This window comes from Phalacrocorax aristotelis, chromosome 4 (assembly GCF_949628215.1).
Source record: "Phalacrocorax aristotelis chromosome 4, bGulAri2.1, whole genome shotgun sequence".
Taxonomy (NCBI): domain Eukaryota; kingdom Metazoa; phylum Chordata; class Aves; order Suliformes; family Phalacrocoracidae; genus Phalacrocorax; species Phalacrocorax aristotelis.
In genome coordinates, this window is record NC_134279.1 from 17,679,054 (window position 1) to 17,700,633 (window position 21,580).

At 42.1% G+C, this 21,580-nt stretch overlaps 1 protein-coding gene across 3 annotated transcripts in view; it reads right to left on the reverse strand.

Annotated features, from left to right (window-relative positions):
* The window catches only part of ARHGAP10 (Rho GTPase activating protein 10), a 161,683-nt gene extending 141,014 nt beyond the window's left edge, over positions 1 to 20,669 (reverse strand). For 2 of the 3 annotated variants that reach the window (XM_075090432.1, XM_075090431.1), the window contains exon 1: positions 20,234 to 20,664. In XM_075090432.1, the coding sequence (XP_074946533.1) occupies positions 20,234 to 20,387 (154 nt within the window). In that variant the 5' untranslated portion in view covers positions 20,388 to 20,664. Of the gene's footprint in view, positions 1 to 20,233 lie in introns of all 3 variants that reach the window. The other variant, XM_075090433.1, reaches the window with a different exon arrangement.
* Positions 20,670 to 21,580: the final 911 nt, after the last annotated feature.

Consider the following 21,580-nt stretch of genomic DNA (forward strand, 5'->3'; position numbering starts at 1 on the left):
GGTGTGAGAGCGCCAGGTTATCAGCTGGAAGTTGCTTTAGACAGCTGCAAACCTAGCTTTCCTTCAGCATTCTTTGTGCTTTCAAAGGGGTTTCAGTCACAGACACAGCCTTCTGTTCAAGGCTTGAAAGAGTTTGAGAAAACTGGGAATACCAAAGGAAAAAAAAAGGAAACTACATATAATGCAAGTCACAAGCTCACAACGTTTTTTTCTTATTTGTGTTTTCTATATTTGAAGTTTCATACAACTGCAGAGATTTCATAATCCATTCTACAGCTCCAAGCAAAACATTAATAGGCAGTTGTTTTGTTCAACTTGCGTGACTCCTGCAGGAATGTGTAATTCAGGAAAATGCCAAAAGACTGTTCCAATCCCTTCTTTCCTTAATTTGTAAACTTCTTTTTGAGCTAGAAAAGAATCCACGGCCAACCAAATTAAAAAGTGAAGAAATAATCTTGAAAACAATTGAGCAAATGGCCGCATTTGAAAGCAAGCACAACTGTTTCTGACTATATCCATTTAGCCTTTTTGCCACAGTAATGCACAAAGACCTTTCCTCTGATAGTGGGCAATTAAAATTAAGTCTTAAAGCTAGAAAGCAAAAAAAACACACCCATGCAAAACTCTTTTAAAGGAAAGGAGAAAAGACTGTTTACTCCAGATTACATCATGTACATATCTTCCCAGCGTCTCTCAAGAATTTGCTTACAATATTAATAATTTCCATCTGAATTGCTTTAAAGCAGCCCTCTTTCATTTATTAGCAAGCTAAATATTTTAATTTCTTATTACAAATGAGAAAATTTTGATGTACAGAACACAGGAAGGCAATAAGGGAACCGAAAATAATTCTTTGTGCTTTTTCTTAAACTTAAAAGCCAGCATTTGCACATTGTAGAAACAATGCCAATAGAAATCTCAGGTTGCTAGAGGATTCTTTTAGCTAATGGGACAGCTACATGATCGTGGTCGTGTAATCTGCAGTTTCAGCTATCAAGCCCAGGGACACTTCTGCACACTTACACTTTAGTTTCTTTCTTTTTCTAAATTGCTTTGCTTGCCATTAAAGAAAGCAACAGCAGTGCCTAATACGCTGCATGACAGTGTTACTTAATCCAACATTATAATCCATTAAAAAAAAAAAAAACCACAGAGGGGAACCACTAAAAGTCAATAGTACATAAAAAAGGTACGTGGTTAAATGTTGCTGTGCCTAAATTCCCTCAGCACCAGAGGGGATTGACAATATAGGCACTTCCTGTGACTATCAGTCAAAATCTACCTAGTTGCAGTATTTGACAACATCTACACATCTACCAATCTCTTCTTATCAAACAAGGAACACTCCTGTACTCTAATTAAATATATAAATAAGAGTTTGGCATAGAGAAACTATAATATTTTATTCAGCGCAGAATGGACAAAGTATCTACAAAACTTTTCTAGATGTTATTTATGCAATGCTCCCTTCCCAAAAAACAACACAGGCAACTCAATACAAACATTCACTGCTGACAAGCCATGATTCGGCCACATGACTGTCCTGCCTGTATTTCAGGTATTAGCTGTGTCAGACCTAATTACGAGAGACAGCCTGACAAAGTCTTTCACATTATTCAAAAAATGCGCACTTGCCAAAGTCCTAGTGGAGACCACGATGTATAATAAATCTCACCCAGCTCAGCTGAGGCTTGTAGTTTTGCTGACAATTTTTCTCCATAAATTACTTTACATAAATAGTTGCTGGCTAGCAAGCCTCTAACAGTACCGTCGGGAATTCTGTGACCCACGATGTGCAAGAAATATTGTCCATCGTGGTTACAGTAAAATGTATGAGGATCTCTTTCTACATGATGAGCACTACAGAAATTATATTGGTTTTAACTGTACCAATTGTGAAGGTTTCTCTGTTAGTTTGACAAGCTTCAGGCTATTCTGCCCTCAACTTCAAATCCTGCAATTCAAATAATAACCCTGTCTAGGAAAGGACAGCATATCAAAGAAGGCATATGGACTGAATTAAAAGTTTTTCTGGTTAGTAAATTTTTTTCTTCCCTTTGTTTCCTGTCATGGATGAGGGGTACACAGATAGCAGGTACAACACATAAGGACGTGTACAAATACCAGCAGGAGCTCACAGAATTACGATACGAACATTGCTCATATTTCCATGGTTTTCAGGCTGAAATACCCATCCAAAGTGATGTTTAAAGCATAAGCATCTAACCTAAAAGGACCAGGAAAACTACTCAAGGGGAAACACACTGGCACATCTGACTAAGCAAGAGTCCACTATAGCAGATACACGCTGCAGGCTCATACATTCAAGACAGGAAAGCACAATATCCAGTATCCCCAGAGACCTTACAGTAAAAGTCCTGCTATAATTTATAATTCAACTCCTTTACTTCAGTGCACAGGGAGATTATACAAAAAATTGTTTAAATAGAAATGACAGCTACATCTTCCAGAAGAGGCAGGGAAATCATATGTTCTGCGAGGACATGCAAGAGCAGAAATGGTGAAGCATGGCTCTGCAATCACTGGTCACGTACAGGTTGGGTGAGACACCCCTACATCCGGGGTCTAATAGCAAACCAATTTGTGCTAATGACAGGTGACATACCAATAACATGGAAACACTAAAATTCAAATGTATAAAGCATGAAAGCCATTTAAGCATAGAGACTACTATCACCCCCAAGATACTATGTCACTAAACAGGACAGAAGTCCCAAAAGCCAAGGAGGGGGATGGTGATGCAAAAAAGGTTGAAAAGCAGGAGTTTGAGCACCTGCCACCTTGCACGGAAACTTTCAGCACAGTACAAAGTCTCTCGTGGACAGGCTCTGGCCCTTAGAGAAGCTGTATCAACCAGGGACTTGGGAGTTTTCACTGACAGCGAGAGATTACACCTAACCTCAGGCCCATTGCTGCAAAGCATCATTACCTTTTCCTCTGGAAGCTCCAGCAGGGTTTTTCTACCTTTTACCATCAGAGTTTGCACCTAGTGTGTATAAGACCGGGAATACAAATATGTGTCTAGGTAAACATAGGCCCTCAGTACACCGCAAACGTTTGTTTGTTTCTTCACCTTTACTTCTTGAGAGGCACATTTAAAGCTGAAGTGCAACTTGTACAAATACACGTTACTGACCACAAGAATGCTCACAAAAGTACTGTACAGCTCTGGGATAATGCAAGAGAAAGAAGAGATGCACTAGGATGTCAAAAAGAGACAGAACTTTGAAGGGAAGAAACATGTAAAGAAAAATAGGAAGGTGAGATTCACTCCTTTGTGAATACTTCTCTGTTACTGAGGCCAAACCCCACAGCACAATATTATAGCTCTTCTCTGCAGCCCACTCTTTCAAAACAAGTGATTTCATCTCATCTTTAGAGTATAGAGTTAGCAATAACCAAAGCAAATTAAAAAGAAACCGGTGTATCACAAACTGATCCCTTCTATTTCTACATCACAGCAACCTATAGCAAAACAAGGTAAAACATACCAAAGACCAGCCTGGGAACTCTGGACAAATGTAGTAAGGTAAGTTTTGAACAATGCTCACAGTTCTATAGATTACATAAAACTGAGGGCAGAAAATAGATGGTGATTTCCTACTTACAATCGGTAGCTGAACAGTTTTCCCCACAGAAATTAATTTCTGCCAGTAAAAGATACATAGAATTATTATCTACTCCTTCTCTATTTAAAACTTGAAACAAAGTGGAAACAAGACAGATTATACAAATCATCCACATACAATTGGCTATATGGATACAAAAGGAAAGGACAAGCGCTCAGATGTTTTCTTTCTCATATAAGGTTAGCAAGGGAAGAGGGTGGAACCTTCCCCAGCTATCTGTCTCAACTCAGAGACCAAATCCCAAAGCAGGCATCTACAAATGGGAACTTCTGCGTAAACACTCCTCTGGCATGTTCTTGGTCTGAGGTCAACTCAGAGCACAACCATTCTCTTCTCCTTATTAGTAATAGAAATTAGGAAAGTGCTTTATAAGGCAAGTGATATTACTAATACCAAATTACCTTAAAAACTGAAAACTTCGTGACTATTGGCAGCTTGCAATTAAGCTGCCTTGCTCACTGTTGCCCATGAAAAACCCCTACTCGCTTCTGGTTCTCATTTTATCATCTTTCACATTGGCATTAAAAAAAAAGCCACATTAGTTTTACATACAATTTATAATCTTCACTCCTGGTTTCCAAAGATTCACGCTACTCTAATTTAAGATATTTGTCCATAATTAATCAATGTAAAACACTGGAACTAAGCAAGTGAGATTTAGATTTCAGTTCAGTGGGACCCATCTGTTTTGTGTTAGGGCAAGACTCGAGTTAGGATTCACTTGCAGGGTTTTCAGGTAATTTTTACTTGTTATTAGTTGCCTCTGTCAGGACACAGAAAGAGAGGATCCAAAAATTCAGTCAATTACTTTTAGGGCTGGGTAGCAGCCAGCAGGAATACTCATTGCTGGGTTCAGCAAGGGTTTGCCAAATGATAAGACACATTAGCATCGGCAGGGAAAATTTTCTTTCTTGGTTTGTATCTACTAAAGGCTGCAGTCACCAAATTAGGACCAAAGATGGGTCCAGAAGGAACAATTTATGGCTAAATTTAGGACTGGTCTCAGCAGTAACCGTCTGTTAGGACAGAGACTAAGTTGGTAGGGTCACTGGAGAAGGAGAAAAGTGAGCCAACACTGGGAGTGAGCTTGGAAGGGTACAGCTGGCTATGCCTGGTTCTGGAGAAGACTGAAGGAAATAGGAGCAGAGAGGCAGGACTAAGTCAGGGGTCCACCACCTGCACCAGCAGCAGGGTTAGCACGTGCACGGGGTGGGACAGCCACCTGCACCTTTGGCCCAAAAGGACTGCTACCCACAAGGCAAGGTTTGGATAAGTCAACGTACTGTACTATGACTAATACAGCGTCTGTAGATTATTGCCTGACTAGCTGTAGTTCTGGAACTGACTGCTGGATTTGGGGTACATTTCTAGCCAGCAGAAGCCCACATGTTCCTGACTGTAACAGGGCACCAAGGTAAGCAGTTCCAGGTCCTCTATATTCCAGAAAGTCTTCAAACAGATGCAGTCACCACCTCACTGGAACATTTAACATTACTACGTGCTAAAACTGAACATTTAAAATCCAACACATTATCTTCAAATCTGCAAGCACCCACACCAAAATAGCTCTGACCACTCCTGAGGCAACTGAATGGGTAGTCTGAGACCATCAAACAATTCACAATACAATCCCAACATCTGCAAGCTGTCTTACAAATCAGAATATTCTTATGCACAGGTAGTAAGGTTAAATGTCAGGGCCTCCTAATTACTAACTCTAGTAAAGGCTTGATGTGCAATCTTATCTAATCACTTGGTCTCTCTCACTTCACCCATCTGTAAACAGAACTAGCAGCCCAACCTACTTTGCAGGATGTTGAAAGACTAGCACCTAAAATGCTTTACGCACTTTGGATTTCTTTAAGTGCTATGTAGGTTAAGAGGTTTGTTTATTTTGAAGACTAATCTTGTATTTATGCATTTTAAATTCCACATACTTTACACAACAGAAAAAACAATGCTTACAAATGGAACACCAGAAACCATTACCAAGAATTCAAAACGGGTTGTGACTGGGCTGATCAGAAGTAAGCAAACTCATGTTTAATTTCCCTGATGACCCATCCTGCATATAGCTCCTTCTACTGGGTGGTTCTAGTGGCAACTCTAAATAAGGAACTTCTTGCTATCAAGAATCCTCACCACACCAAGCTGTTCAGTGCGTGATTATAGGGTAAATCAGAAATTCGCATAGAAGGAAAATGCCTTAATTATTTCATATCACTAACAATATGCAGAAGGATTAGTCATTGCCAGATAGACACACTTCATTTTACTTAGACACAACAGAGGACACATATATAAAAGCAACCACCCTCAATTCTCTCCGTCACATTCACTACCCACTTACGCTGCTAACCATGTACCTTACTGAAATCTAAACCATTCCAAAAACACTAAACCACCTCACAGACAAATATCATAATAACTTAAGAGAACAAACAAAAACTAATTAAACCGTTTGCTGACACAAAGGAATTCTCACCTCCCTATACTACATGTACCACTAAAACATTATGGAGGGCTTTGATCCAGAAAGGAGCAATAGTCTATAAAGCATCAAAAAACAGTTTGTGAAAAGACTGCCAGAAACCAAACCCAACAGGCTTAAGCAAACAAAAAACATAGGAGAAAAGGAGAAAAATGCACAAATTCACTCAAGAATGCTCAATAAATGAAAACTAGCACAGCAATATTACAAAGTTGTACAAAATAATATGGATTTTTTTTCCCCTGGAATAGGTTAGAGAATCCTCCAACTGAAAATGCTGAAGAAAACTGTCGTAGAGAACGTTATAATGGGTCCCTCTCTGGAAGCAAAGCAACAACAAATAAGCAAGTAACTTCAAAAACCAACCAAACAAGAAACCCCACCACACCTCCGCTAAGAGAAGTGACATGCTGTCTTTCTCTAACATTATTAATTATTGACATCAATGTATTCCATCTACTATTTTTTATGGCTACAAAAGCCCTGTTTTCTTCCCCCCTCATTGTTCTCCTGTGAGTAAAATTTCAAGTGATATTGGCAACACTGGAGGTTTTGTAAGAGCGGGATGCAACTAGGAGATGGCAGGTTACTCTGGGTAAAGAAAAAGGAGAATACAAAGTTTTGTCATTAGCTTGCCAGCAGAGGAGCCCCTCCTCTGTAACATCAGTGGGCTGTGGCAATGCCATCACCAGACAGCATTCGTTTTGTTCTTGCTCTTTGAGTAAATTACTCCTACTCAATAAATTACTGCTGAGTAGGAAAAAGTAATGGCAGATGCATGGAAGCAAAGGAAAAATTATTTTAATAATCTAAACCATACCTTTTCCAAAGCCCATGAAGGGATCAGAGGTACCTGCTTCAGAGAGGACTTGATTCAGCCTTTATTCTGTCCTAGTAGCTCTAACTCAAACTCTCTTAGGAACCCTGAGCACATCTCCATGCTAGCATGTGCTAAACCCCATGCTATTGGACCTTTTCTGCTCTTCCTTAACATCCAGACTAGAACATTGACCTAAGTTTACTCCATAAATTTTTACCAGAACAGGCGGCTAAAGACGTCAAACGAGGTGAGGGAGGCAGCAATCCCTGGCAGGCTATAGCAAGAATCACTTAAAAAGTCATGCTACTAAGGTCTCTCAGAAGGGAGACAGAGAGAGGAGAGACAGAAGCACAAACCACTGAGCTAATGTCAACTATTTTCCAAGCAAAAATCCTTCCTGGCATCCCCCAGCGCCTCTGCTTGTCACTCCGGGAATGCCACCCAACCCACCCATCCAGGCACTCAGAACAAAACTCGGCAGCTGCTCATATCTCTCTCAGCTACTACACTAATAATAGTGTCCAAGAAGCAATGTTCCAATAAGGCCATTCAATAATGTCCTCATGAAATGTGAGATCAGCTCCTGGGCACTATTGAAATATAGGAATTTTCCATATTTAAAAGAGAAACTGGAAAGGACCTCAGGAAAAAGTTTCCATGATGAAGAACAGCACCCTTCTCAAAAGATAACTCTCTTTACACTTCAAGACACAAATTCTCTTCCCAAGGATTTACTTTCAAATCTGGGACATCAAAAGCATTCGCTCTCTTTTGTCTGCTCACAACCCTTCAAGATCTTAAACACAGGCAAATCACTGGTAGTACAATAAGAACAGAAAGCATATACAGAAAGCTTTATTTATAAAAGGACTGAAATTGAAAGAAATGTTGATAGAATTGTTTGGGGGGGGGGCGGTATGCTTTTTGGGCATCAGAGGGTTTTGCTTCAGGAGGGGCTTTGCTTGTTTGTTTCTGTTACATGTTGCTTACAAACACTGTCAAGTTCCATTCAGATAATTTTTTCTCTGAACCAGAGAGAAGTTGGGTGAGGGTGAAGCTATCAGATTAATCACTAATGCAGTCCAGTTGTTTGCTCCATCCAAAACAAGACTGCTACTTTTCTTCACTGACATCTTAGTTCCTCATTTTATTTTAAAATGCATCGATAGTAATAATGCCAAACTTATTTTCAAGAAGGTATCAAAGCCATCTTCCTTGTAAACACTTTAAAGAACTAGAAACAAACGGTACAATGAGGAAAAAACTTCTCAATGAAGCAAGCTTTGCAATAACTTTACAAATATGAAGTGGATTTCAGTGTGTGAACAGAGCATTTTAACAAGGTTGGCATACCTAAGTTTTTCTTCACATCTGGATACTTCCTACATAGAAGTGAATGATGATATGCTATACACTTCAGAAAAGCCAAACTGCTGACTTAAATTTCCACTTGAATAATCTGCATGGCGAGGGCAGAACAGCTGCTATCTGAGTTCATACTGCCACGCCCTCCATACTGAGATGTCTAAAACATGACTGTAGGAGAATACAGCACATTCTCCTGTCAGATTCTGTATTAATTTACTTGGAGAATAAAAAAAGTTTGTAACTACTGCTCAGTTCAAATAATAACTATAGCAAAAGAGCACTGGGTTCAGTCTCATATAATGCAGAAGGAACTGATAGACAACACTTCTCTATAACATTTCAACATTTGTGAAATTCTGTATAGATAAATGTCCCCAAGTTTTAGGCAATAGCTTAAATAGTGACAGAAAGAGAGAAAAGATAAAGGGCTTGCCCAAAGCTGCTCCCAAAGTCACTTCTCTAAACACAGCTTGCTCTTTTGTTCATACCATAAAACTGCCCATGTATATGAAAAGACAAAACATTCTTGGTTTTAAGGGAAGAAGCTTGGGATGAAGGCACGTCACCATTCCATTACTTTAATTCACTTGTTTGCTGCTTAGTGTCTCATCAGAACTGTGCAAATAAAAAGCTCTATCACTACACGTACTTTTTTTTCCATATTATATTATGAAAGACTATAATCAGTTACAAGAGGAGTAAGTAGTGATCTATACAGGCAAAACATGGAGGGGAATTGTAAACTGTATTATGCTTGCCTCCAGATAAAAATCTAGTTGTATAAAAGATGAAAATTTTACCCCTCTAATGTCACTAACCTTGCAGACAGGAACCATGTCCACTATAGAAAGATCCCCAGGACCGACAGCAATCTACAGCAATTAAATATATACAATATATGCAATACAAATTACATTGCACCAAAATATAAGGTATTTTTGTAACTAAGAAAGTGGAATTCATACCTAAGACACTTTCCAATTACAGACATATGAAAGTGGTTAATGGAGGCAGGAAGAGAAATAAGGTTTCCAGATAAGTCAACGCAAATAATCATTTTCGTTAAGTCTCAAAGCTACATTTTCAAAATAATATTTGCATCTAGGACTAGCTTGAAGGACTTCTACTTCTAAAATACACATATTAAAACTCATTTTCTGCTAGGTCAATCATCATGATTACAAGGCCAGATATAGACACAACCCTTCTCATGGGTCTTCCAAGCTGCCAGCCATTAGATCTCAACCCTACAGGAGGGCATTTACAGTCATCAATTCCCTCAGAGCAGGTTACACTACTTGAGCACTACTGAGAGATCATGGCTACCAGCCCTCAGGTGCTTGGGCTCTGCAACAGATGGACGAGTTTTTCCAAGACAGAGGACACATTTCAACTCATCTTAAACCATAGTATCCTCGCTTATACAGGTTCAAGTCTCCTTTGGTTTTGCTCCAGACCCTCAGCAAAGTTCATCTGAACAGAGGACCAAGTTCCTACATACGACATTCAAGGGTGTAACACAGACATTTCCTTGGTTCGTTTTATTAACTGCACAAAAACTTGAGCTGAATGTCTGGAGCTTGGCCCCATTCCTCCATAAAACACAGCAAATGACTGAAGTAAGAGGAAAGAAACAGGTGTCAACAATACATTTTCACGCTTGACTAGCTAGTTCCCTGCCCCGCAAGGAGGGCAGCCTTCCCCTCATCTGCAACCCTACAGAACTCGATGGGAAGAGCAGTAATGGTGTTGGTAGACACATAGATGTGTTTTGTAAAAAAAAAAATTTGGCCATGGGACAGAGTGTTTGCAGATTCTTTTTAGCATTCTTTTACTTCTATAATAAAAGAAATTGCAAAGCATGCAATACACCCAGGTAGTAGAAAAGATGCTGAATCTGCTGGAACAGGGGAACAGCTAGGCAAGAGGTACAACAGAAATCTGAAACTGTGCGTTTTGAAACAACTGAAAGCATAAAGGAAAGTGAGGCACAATAAAAGTACAGCAAAATATTACTAAAGAGCAAGAGTGTTTAAAAGCAGATGGGAAGAAAGTCAGCTTTGTTCCAGAAAAGCTTGCAGGCAGAAGAGCTGAACAGACAAAAGCTTTGGAGAAACAGTCATTGGGCTGTAATTGAGCTTGTCAACTGGACCAGGCCTTTTTGACAGAAGGAACATACAACTTGATATTTTAACAGGAAAAAAAGTACTGACAATGTAAATTATAGTGTTTTGTTCTCAGAGCACTGATGTGTTTCAAAGGCTGAAACTACACAGCGTTCATAGTCTGTTAACCCACATAACCTACAAACTCAGCCCCATGAAGGATTTCTAAGCACAGTGACCTAATGCCAAAATGATATTTTGGAAAGTTTATCTCAAGTCCTTGGCTACCTGGCAGCATGCTCCCTCCACCTGTTTGCAAGACGGTGGGATTTCTTTTTTTTTAAAGAAGTATTTTCTAAGCAATCATATTTTCATTTAAATCTGCTACAAAATTTCTTAACAATTTTTTTTGTTCTAGCATACCTACATTCAAATATTATTACTATTTTTCAAAGCACACAACCCTTTCTAATGACTGACAAAATCACAAATTAAGACAAACAAGCAAATATAAGGTGCTTTTTCTCTGCCTGGGAAAAGAGCCCAACTTTTGAGATCTGATACATTACAGTCTCCTTTTTCTTAAGGCTGAAATGCTACAAGTGTAACACAAGCTTCACTCTTCACCACAAATTCATTTGTCACTTCTAAGCCCACATGCATCAGCCTAATGGGGAAAATGGGCAAATTACAAAGCTAAAGAACACTCACCAGTAACAAAGTGGCTGTAAACCTACTGCTGGACACCACACATGGTAGAACATCCTCTGAGGCCCAGGTCTGATACACAGTCCTGCTCAGTTTCGTCCTGGATACTGACTTTTCCTTGCCAAATTAAACAAAGCATTTTTTTTTCCTCTTCAAGGACATGCAGTCCCAACCAGCCAGGTGTATATACAAAAGCTGGAGAGAACTAAGGGAAGCTGTAACAACTGGATCTATTGAGAGGCAAAGCCCTCTCTCTGACCTACCTAACCAACTGATAACCCCCACCTGCCCAGCCCTCTCAACTAAAGAGGCAACAACAAGACATTTATTCAAAGGTGTGGGCAGTAGTAAAACCACAATCTGCTTAATAATACTGTGATTTTCCATCTCTGTAGATTATTTTTTCCCTCCCCCTGCTCCTTTCCCACGGAGGACAACCCCAGCATAAATGATTTACAGGAACTTCTGATTTAGCCATGGTCTGCTATGGCCACATTGCTTCTGAGGGCCTGGATATTTTCTCTCTAATTTTATCCTGAAAGATGAGCAAACATGCAGGAGGGAAACCAACAACAAGGGGAAGAAACAAAAGCAGAGACCAAGGCATTCACAAAGAACCGGGTGGCTGCAAGCAGCTCTGTCCAGAGGTGCATGCAGGGATGGAAAAATGAAAATATGACACTGAGGTAGACTGCCAAAAATGTCTGTTTAGGAAAAGAATTTGAGGATAGCATAAACCCAGCCACATACTTCACTTCCCGGTATCTTACTTCCCAATGAGATACATAAACATGCACTTTGGCTAGCTGGGATACACCTATCACAGACATCCAATGTGGGGCATTTTAAATTGCAGCCACTGTAGCTGCCCTCTCTTCTGTCAAAGTCACACCCAGAGGGCACAACCTCCCCAGGGCATGGAGCACCTGTAACTATCTCAACTCATTGCAAAATGTAATGGCTTATTTTAAAATTGGCAAAGAAGATGGGTTTGACTTCACAACAAGACAGATTTTGGGCAATGATTAAAACTGACAGCTACAGTGGGTGGCAGCAACCACCAGCAGAGATAGATATTAAGTTCCCTGAACAGCAGTTTCTTAAAACTATTCTGCCAGTATGTGCCCAAGCTCATCTGATCATATATTACACACTCACTGAATATTCCAGGAGAGCATTAAACTGCTCAAAGTGACTTAATTTGCCACCTCAAAAACATGAAGACTTTTAAAAGATGATCAAAACACTGAACATCTAACATCTCAAGAACAACTGTCATAGAACAACAACAAATCTGGTCTGGAAACTCAGTAAAGTGGCATTAGACCCAAAAGGAAACACCATCAAACATAAGCAAGTCATAAAAATTATATAAAAAAGCCACAACCCACCCTACCAAAACATTAAGCGTATTGCCAAGATTCACAGGCTGCAGACTATCTCCCTCAAACAGCCAAGCCTGTCTTCCAAGTTATCATGATAAGTGCTGCAGTAGTGACTGAAGTTGGCATTGTAAAACAAAAGCACTAAAGCCACTGTAAACTATGTACATTAATTATGTCATGTTAAAAGACACCCGGGGAGGAAGAAAGAAGTACTGGGACACAGCTCTTCTGTGCCATTCCAAAACATGTTTCCAAGTGCTCCCTGACCAAAAGGAGGGCCTGTACACTACTCCCCTTCCTGTATACCAGGAAAAAAAAAAAACCATACAGTTTGGAACAGGTCGTCTCCCCTCCCTGCCCCCTTCCAAAAAAAATCTGTACCAATCAGAAAGAGTTCTGCCTCACTAAAGACTGTGAAGTTGATTTTAGACCGACTTGAGAACGGGTATGGGTGCCATAAGCTCTGCTTGTTAAAATTTGCAACATTTTTGCAATACAGAGCTGACAAGAATAGAATAATTTTAGGAACAGTATGCACTTGCAGCCTTAGCAGTGAGTCTATTTTTCTTTATTTAATTGTAAGCAGATATTTGCACTTTACAGATTATAGGGCAAACCCACCCTTTTTTCTAGCTCCTTAAGATGGATTTAGATTCCATAAAGTTCAATATTACCTTTCTAAAAGGCTTGTCATTAAAAAAGAAAAATATGCGGAAAAAGCTTTCCAACATGGTCTACCAGACAACTTCTCTAGAAATTACAAATCACTCTACTTATTTCTATTGGTTTTGTCCTGAAGACTGACAATGACACTAATCACTGATGTCCTCTTTAATGAGCTTACACAGCTTATCTAAAGCCGAAAAATGACATATTTCCCCAAAATGATTAAAAGACAGAATCACTTCATTCAACAACAGCCTGTCACATCCCTTATCACTGAGAAAATCCATGCAAAATCATTAAAATTCATATTTTCCGAAATCACATCTTCTAGTCCACTAGAACTCTACTTTTAACACAGGAAAAAAAAAATGAACCGTGGAATATCAACAGGACAAAAAGGTAATGGAGCTAGTTAGTAATCTAAGCTGAAAAGACATGATTCAAGATGACAAACTGGCATCCTCCACAGAATGAGCTTGACACTTTTTACAGCAACTGACACAGTAATGAATGCTTTACTTCAGGTGGAGCTAAATGCAATGTTCTGCAGAGTATTTTCTTAAAACAAAGCACTTCCCTGATCCTTACACAGAAGCAACTTTATCTACAAGTAGAAGAAAAAGGTACTGTCTTAGTTAATTAGGCCCTAGCTGTGGCAATTATCTTGAAGGGAAGGGAAAAGCATCATTCTGTTATTATAAGTAGCTTTTTCTTAAGGGAAAGCTCTATCAGATGGGCCCCACATTTTGCCTTAGTTTTCTAATGTTTCCATTACTGAGCTGAATTCCAATAGAAAGGGTTTTTTTCAAAAGGTATATCCTGCTCAGTAGCCTTTGCAATACAGGATCTAGCACTGCCCTAGCACTAATTTTTATCTAACTGTGCCCTAGCAGAGTATATTTCAAATTTAAATCTAGACTGTTCACTTGGAGCATTTATTTCCTGTTATTTCACCTAAAGCATGCCTTCTCACAGACATAAAGCTCATTTTTGAGGTACTAATTGAAAATTAAAACCGTTTTCTAAAATGCTAAACATGAAGATTTATTAATTCACAGCTCTCACTGAAGTCAAGGTGAATTAATCGAAGGTAGGGTCCTAACTAATCACTGCTGACTGAGGAAACTTTGCACACAAGTTCAACTAAGGCCCTCTCACAGTATTCCCCACTCCCCCCTCCTTGTTAAGTAAGAATGACGTTAGTTTTCACTTGGTCTTTGGATTCTTTCTAAATCTTTAGCGAACGTCGATTCCTTTTCTAGAAGTTATTAACGAGTCCTACATTAACTGTTTTACCTTGCTTCTTTGACATGTACTGGAGTGCCAGTAGAACAATGCTGCTGTTGCAGAAAATTCCTAAGACTTTGAGAGCTGGCACACATTAACAGCTAAGTGGTTTTGTAAGTGCCGATTAGAGTAAGAAAAGCTTTAAAAAATTGGTAATTAGTGCTTGAGGAAAAAAAGTACAATGGCTCAAGTGATCAGAGTGGTTTTTATGCTGCGATATTATGTGGATTACAACAGCCTTTACAGTTACCTAATAATATCCACACCAGGTCAGACCAAAAGCCTACCTAGGCCAGCATCTGAGAGGTCAACCACCTCCACACACTAAGATACCTGGCCAAGCAACAGATTACAGGTTTGGCCAACTCAGACATTAGACTGGGTCTGGGTTAGGTTCTTCAATCGACTGTTAAAAGAAAGACAGCCTATTCTACTAGGTCGGAGGTGGGCTTGGGAATGGCTTTATTCCCATTGACAACAAGATTTCCAGTCTGCTTAACTTCTTGACGGCAAACCTGTAAGTGTCTGGTGACTAATAACACCTCAGAGGAAAGGAAGGAGAATTCTTTTTTTTTTTTTCTCATGAACTTCCTGGAGTAAACCAGGGTTCTTCAGTAACACTTATCAGCAACTCTTTATATTCCAGCAAACTCTTCCTACAGACAGAAGAAATTTCCTTCTTGTTTTGTATTGTGTGTGGTAGAGTGCAAGGAATATCTCTTCTGTAAAAAACATTTTAAAAAAAAGCAACAAAAAATAGTCACCAGAAGCCTAAGCACACTGAGCTGCCTGCAGAGACCGGCAGTGGGTAAAGGAAGGTGTCTGGTTTCCTCATCTGCTGCACCAAATACAACGGCCAAGACTCCACAGACTGAGCTCACAACCCAAAACCTCATGGTACAGGAGGAATTATCCTGCTCAGTCAAAACAGAGGCAGCAACGTAACAAGGGACAGGTCTACCCCAGCGAAAAATGCACAATGGGGCCGCTGGGTAGCGAGTTTCTCAGGGTGCAAATGGAGTAGGATGGCTGCTCTGCATTTTAGCACAAGTGATAAGAGTATTTAAATACTGTGGTGCCCACATGGCAGTAGATGAACCTGACTTGATGAAAGGCTTTATGATGCATTTTAGCTGAGGCGCCCATTTGGGGCACCCTTCCCTAGCAAACTTTGTCTAGGGTTCCCTTAGATGGGCACTGCATACAGGCCACTCCTTGAAAGCTTCCTGGGGAACTCAACTTCTGTTTTCCCAGCTTCTCCACCTTCTGCCTTCACCAGCACATTACAAAGTCACCACAGTTGACCCAAATGATATTCTGATCTGAGCCTAAGTCCGAGAATTGAGAGGCTCTGCTTTCAGGCACATGGAATAGCTGTAAGCACGCACTCACACATATCCTTTGCAAACCCCCCATGAGATGCCCAAGGTCAAAACCTACACTTGCGCAGACTCTTCCTACTCCAGCCTGAGGTCTCATAAAAAGTGGTAGCTCCTGCTGCACATTTACAGAGAAGTCTTGCCTCCAAAAACATATCTTCGAAAACCCCAAACAAATCTCACACTCATGCCAAGAGACCAAGAGTTGGACCAACATAGCGAGAAGAACTCGGAAGCAAGTATCATAGAATCATTAAGGCTGGAAAAGACCTCTAGGATCATCAAGTCCAACCATCAATGCAACACTACTATGTCTCCTAAACCATGCCCTGAAGTGCCACATCTACACATCTTTTAAATACCTCCAGGGATGGCGACTCCACCACCTCTCTGGGCAGCCTGTTCCAATGCCTGACCACTCTTCCAGTAACAAAATTTTTCCTAATACCCAATCTAAACCTCCCCTGATGCAGCTTGAAGCCATTTCCTCTTGTTCTATCACTAGTGACCTGGGAGAAGAGACCAATACCCACCTGTCTACAACTCACTACAACCTCCTTTCAGATAGCTGTAGAGAGCAATAAGGTCTCCCCTCAGCCTCCTCTCCTCCACACTAAACAACCCTAGTTCCCTCAACCTCTCCTCATAAGACCTGTTCTCCAGACCCTTCACCAGCTTTGTTTACCTTCTTTGGACACGCTCCAGCAAGTTGATGTCCTTCTTGTACTGAGGGACCCAAAAATGAACACAATATTCAAGGTGCAGCCTCACCAGTGCCAAGCACAGGGGCACAATCACTGACCTACTCCTGCTGGCCACGCTGTTCCACATACAAGCCAGGGTGCTGTTGGCCTTCTTGGCCACCTGGCCACACTGCTGGCTCATGTTCAGCCAGCTGCCAACCAGCACCTACAGGTCCTTCTCCGCTGGGCAGCTTTTCAGCCACTCTTCCCAAAGCCTGTAGCGTTGTATGGGGTTGTTGTGTAGTATTTATCCAGTGTATTCTTTAGCTTCCAACAATTTCCATCTCAGAGAATTTAAGAGCTTAGAACTAAACCCCTCAAGTTCCTTTCAGATTTGAGAATAAGGATTCTCTGATCAGGCACCTTTAAATTCAGTTTCTCTCAACAGAAGAACAACTAACTCCATCTAGAAGTTATATATAAACTATTCTGATCCTCACTCATTTAACTGAACTGGAATCCCCTGAGAAATACTGTATTTCTATTTTAAAAGGCATATGTGTATCCTGCTGGTACTTACTAGTCGCTAACAGTGGAAAAATATTGTCTTTCTGTACTCCTTTTAAGCATACTTAATTGTCATAAGAAAGAGCCACCTATTGTTTATTCATTCTTCCAATATTTAGCTTGAACTAGACAACTCAGTGATTCAAACCATTACACAGGAAACGATACAGCTTTGAGTCAGTCTTGTTTATCTTTCTATCAGATTCTTAAAACAACTGAAACTTAGAAGTGTAAAGATACATGAAGTACGCTTCAACGATTTAAGAATTCAAAAGATCGTTCTTTTTTTAATTCTTTTTTTTTAAGCAGTAGTGTCCTGCACTGACAAAAATCAATTCTTCTGAGTTTTAGGTAGCAAATACACTCCCATACAACTGAGGGGAGAAATGGAAGGGAGCCAAAGAGAGGATCAACATCATGTTACTGGTTTGTCCTGTGAGACACTGATGACTCCTGTGATAAGAGGAAGTGGTAGCAGTATCTGCTTACCACCTCTCAAGATGTAACCCAGTGCAGGCAGCATCAAAGTGATTTACAGGACTGTCTGTCAAGCAGGAAGTGGGATCTATTCAATTACATCAGTTATTCACACCTAAAGAATCCCCGCAACATTTCTCGTAAGCTGCTGCTTTACAAGTGAAATAAGGAAAGTGCTAAGGGAGGGAAACGCAGGCAGTCTCTACTGCAGTCATTTCATTTCCCACAAATGTAAGAACAATAGTGCACCTACTACGTTTTATATTCTATAGCCCATTCAGAAAAAACTTAGTATGCTCACATATAAGTTAAAACAGATGTAAATTTCATAATTTACCTGGTTCTAGAAACAGATAAATACTTCAGCTATTATTAAGATGGTATTTTTTGCTCAAAAGACTAAAAGAGTTTTCCAAAAATTGTAATCAACTGTTGTCTAAGACGTAATCATCTAAGCTCTCCAAATGCCCTGCTTTATTATCACATTCTCTAGATTGTGGCAAGCCAGTCTTTGTGCAGAAAATGCGGTTTTGACAGAGATGAATAGCTAGGTCTATGCCTAGACACTTCTCGAGCTTGGTTTTTGGAACAAATATTAATCCCATTTGGTTTCCTGACAGCAAATGAAATCGGGTTCCTCAAAGAATTCAGATGCTGATGTTTCCTTCTGAAAACATAGGGAGGACCAATACTCTAACCACTGGGGTTTTAATGAGCTTTAACTCCTCCTTGTGTTTCCTCTGGTTCAGTTTGTCTTTTAATGTCTGTTGAACAGTGGCATGGTTTCACCAGCAGCAGAGGAAGACAACTCAGCTTCAAACCTGCCATCAGGGCACTCAAAAGGGTAAAGACAATTGCAGAAACCTGAAATGTGTATACAAGGATCCAATCTCTGTTTCCACTTCTCAAACAAGTATGCTGAAGCACAAATATTTGTTAGCATAAGGCACGGCACCTAAACTCAAGGAGAAAATTTCTGACTGTCACCTCAGAAAGGAAGGAATTGTTTAGACCTGAACACCACGCAGGATCTCAGATAGCTTCTCATGGGCTAGCCTTAAGTATTTCGTCCAGCACTCTCAGACCAGGTGGCTCCGCTTGGCACACTGACTCCCTTGGCTCCCACCTCACACGGCTAAGCACGCCAAGCACCGCACACCAAGCCAAAGTCACCAGCACAGGACTCTGCTGTGGATAGGAGGCTCACACGAGTTAGGGCTCCCGTCACCACTGTCAGTGCCACACTTTCAAATTAAGTTCCATGTATGTAACTGTACATGAGAAACCGAGGGTTTGGGGCAGTTGCCAAAATACTGTCTACATGCTTGAGGAACAGAAGCGAAGTGGAATGATTTCCCTGTACCGTTTTCATCCAGGTTGAGGGACACTTTTTTACTTAGCACACTAAGTTAAGATGATTTATACTGACACTTCCAGTCACAGATTTCAAATAATCCTCAAGGAATACACTTTAGAATAACTGAAAATTAACTGGTCAAAGAATAAAAGTTACAAACAAGTGAAATCTGATATGGCATTTTCTACCTTTTTTTTTAATCCAGTCACATCAAAGAGAGACAAAACCAGGAAAGAGTGTTTCTTTATTCACACAAAATGAGCTATGCCAGTTTTTAAAACCCTCACCAAATCCAGGCAGCTACACTGCTCAAACCATTGGCCAAATCTCTCTCAGTTTACTTTAAGGGAAATAGTTTGAAAGCCTGGTTCCCTGCCTTCAGAAGTTTTCCGTGATACCAAAGATGAAGTATACTTCTGAGAACACAGTGCCAGAGTGCTGCTTCGGTGTCTTATTTGAAAAATTGGTATAGTCAATGCCAATAGTCAGATATTTAGGAGACTACGCTGCTCTATCTTAAGTCAAAGGGGAGAAATTATATTACCACAATACTATATTAAGAACATTCATTGACATGGTCATTCAAGGAAAATAACATGATTCCTACATAAACCACAGCACAGCTAACCAGAAATATGTATATATTCAACAAGTAAAATACAAAATTAAAAAACACCATCACATTTTAAGAGGCCAAAGACACAGAACTGGTAACTAGTGCTGCCACCACAGAACTATAAGTCTGGTAATTCCTAAGCATACTCAAAATTTTGAAAAGGGCTATTTTCAGCAGCCTCTTCGCAGCCTACAAATGCATGTAAATAAAAACGTATACATGTACATCACTATGTTGAGGCAGGCAATTCACAGACGCCCAGCTCGCAACGCACCGGTAAAACCTGAAACTGAGTTCTCAGCGCATTTAACCTCTCAGCTCACACGCCGGGCTCGGCACTGCAGAGCACATAAGCCAGGCCCGGCCAAGAGACCGGGCAGATGCAACAGGCATTGCAAGAAGTGGAGTTACCCGGCGCTGCCACCACTACCCCTTATCCCCTCTGCACGGCAAGGGGCTGGAGAGGGCCTATGTCCCCAAAGCGGCTGGTGGGGGGCCCGAGGGAGAGGCTGGAAAAGGCCAGTGCAAAGCTCACTCCAACAAAAGCAAGGGCCGCCGGCTCGAAGGCGAAACCTCCCAGCGCCGGGCGAGCAGCTGCCAGCGCCGGGGACGGCTCCGGAGCCGCCCCTCACCGACCCGCCGGCTCCCCCCGCCTCCCCCGCCCCTCCACTCACTTTTGGTCGCGGCGATCAGGTTTTTCCCATCCTTGAGCAACTCCTTGATAAACTTATTGGTCCTCTCCAGCTCGGCCTCATGGGCTCTCACCCGCTCCCTGAACCAGGGGCTGTCCAGGTAGCAGTCGCTGAACTCCAGGGGCTGTAGCCCCATGGCTGCCGCTGCACCGGGGCTCGCCTCCCCGCGAACCTCTCCCGGCTACGCCACGGCACCGGCGACCTCCCTCCCCGACAGCCGAGGCGCAGCTAGGGACCCCGCGGCGGCGAGGCGGGAGCCGCGGCCACAAAGAGAAGAGCGGCGGCGGCTGCTCCCGCGTAGGGCTGGGCGCGGGCAGAGGCGAGGCGTGAGGGGCGGCGCGGCGCACCACGGCACGGCTCGGCAGGGGGGTCGCCCCACTCCCGGCAGCCCCGCCACCGCCGGGCCGCGCCCTGCCCCGCCGCGCCGGGGCCCGCCTCACGCCCGCCCGCCCCTTCCTTCCCGCCCCGCGGCGGCGGTTACACAAGGCCGGGCGGCGGGGGCGCGCCTGGGCTCGCAGGGCCCGGGAGAGCTGCCTGCTCAGCCGCCACCGGCGTCCCTGTGCGGGGGTCGCGGGCAGGTACTTCCCTGCTAGCCACCGGGTCCCCCCGGCGAGGTCCCCCGTGTCCTGGGGGCTGCGAGGGGGTCCGGCGGGGCAGAGGCCCGACACGGGCGGGCGGGAGAGCCCGCACCGCAAACGCAGCGGCCTGTCGCAGCAGGCGGCGGGTTGCCCGTCCCTGCCCGGACGCCGGGCTGGAGCTGTCGCGGGTGGGTGCTTCACCTCGCGGGAACGCGCGTGGGCTTCAGTGAGGGGGCAGAGCAGGCTCGCGGTGGAAGGAAGCGCAGAGCAGCGCACGGGCTGCTTGACCCAAAGCCCGTGGTGCTGGAGGTGGGCTGCTCGCAGGGAAGGCTGGCCCTGGTCGCCTGTCCCTGTCCTGTTCGCGTGTCTGGCTGAGAAATACGGGGTCAAGTAGATCCAGCGTCACCTTTATGTCTTCATTTAATTAATACAAACAGTTCTCACGAACAAGTACTGCAGCAAGAGCAAGACCTGAGAAGGCCACTCAGTGCTGTATTGTTTTGGTTAAGAATGTTACAAAACTCGTTAAGAAACAGAAAAGGCTTATAATTTAGCTATAATTTCATGGATTTAGTGGTTTAACAGTAGTGCAATTCACAGTGATTTAGTGGGACTTTTCTAGATGATTGGGGGTATATATTTCAGTCATTAATATCTGTCTAGATGTCTTCTTTGGGAGTAACTTCAGTCTTTCTGTATTTTGGCAAGTGTAGTGTTAGTTCCTGCTCCTTTTGAAGCAATGAGCTTCGGT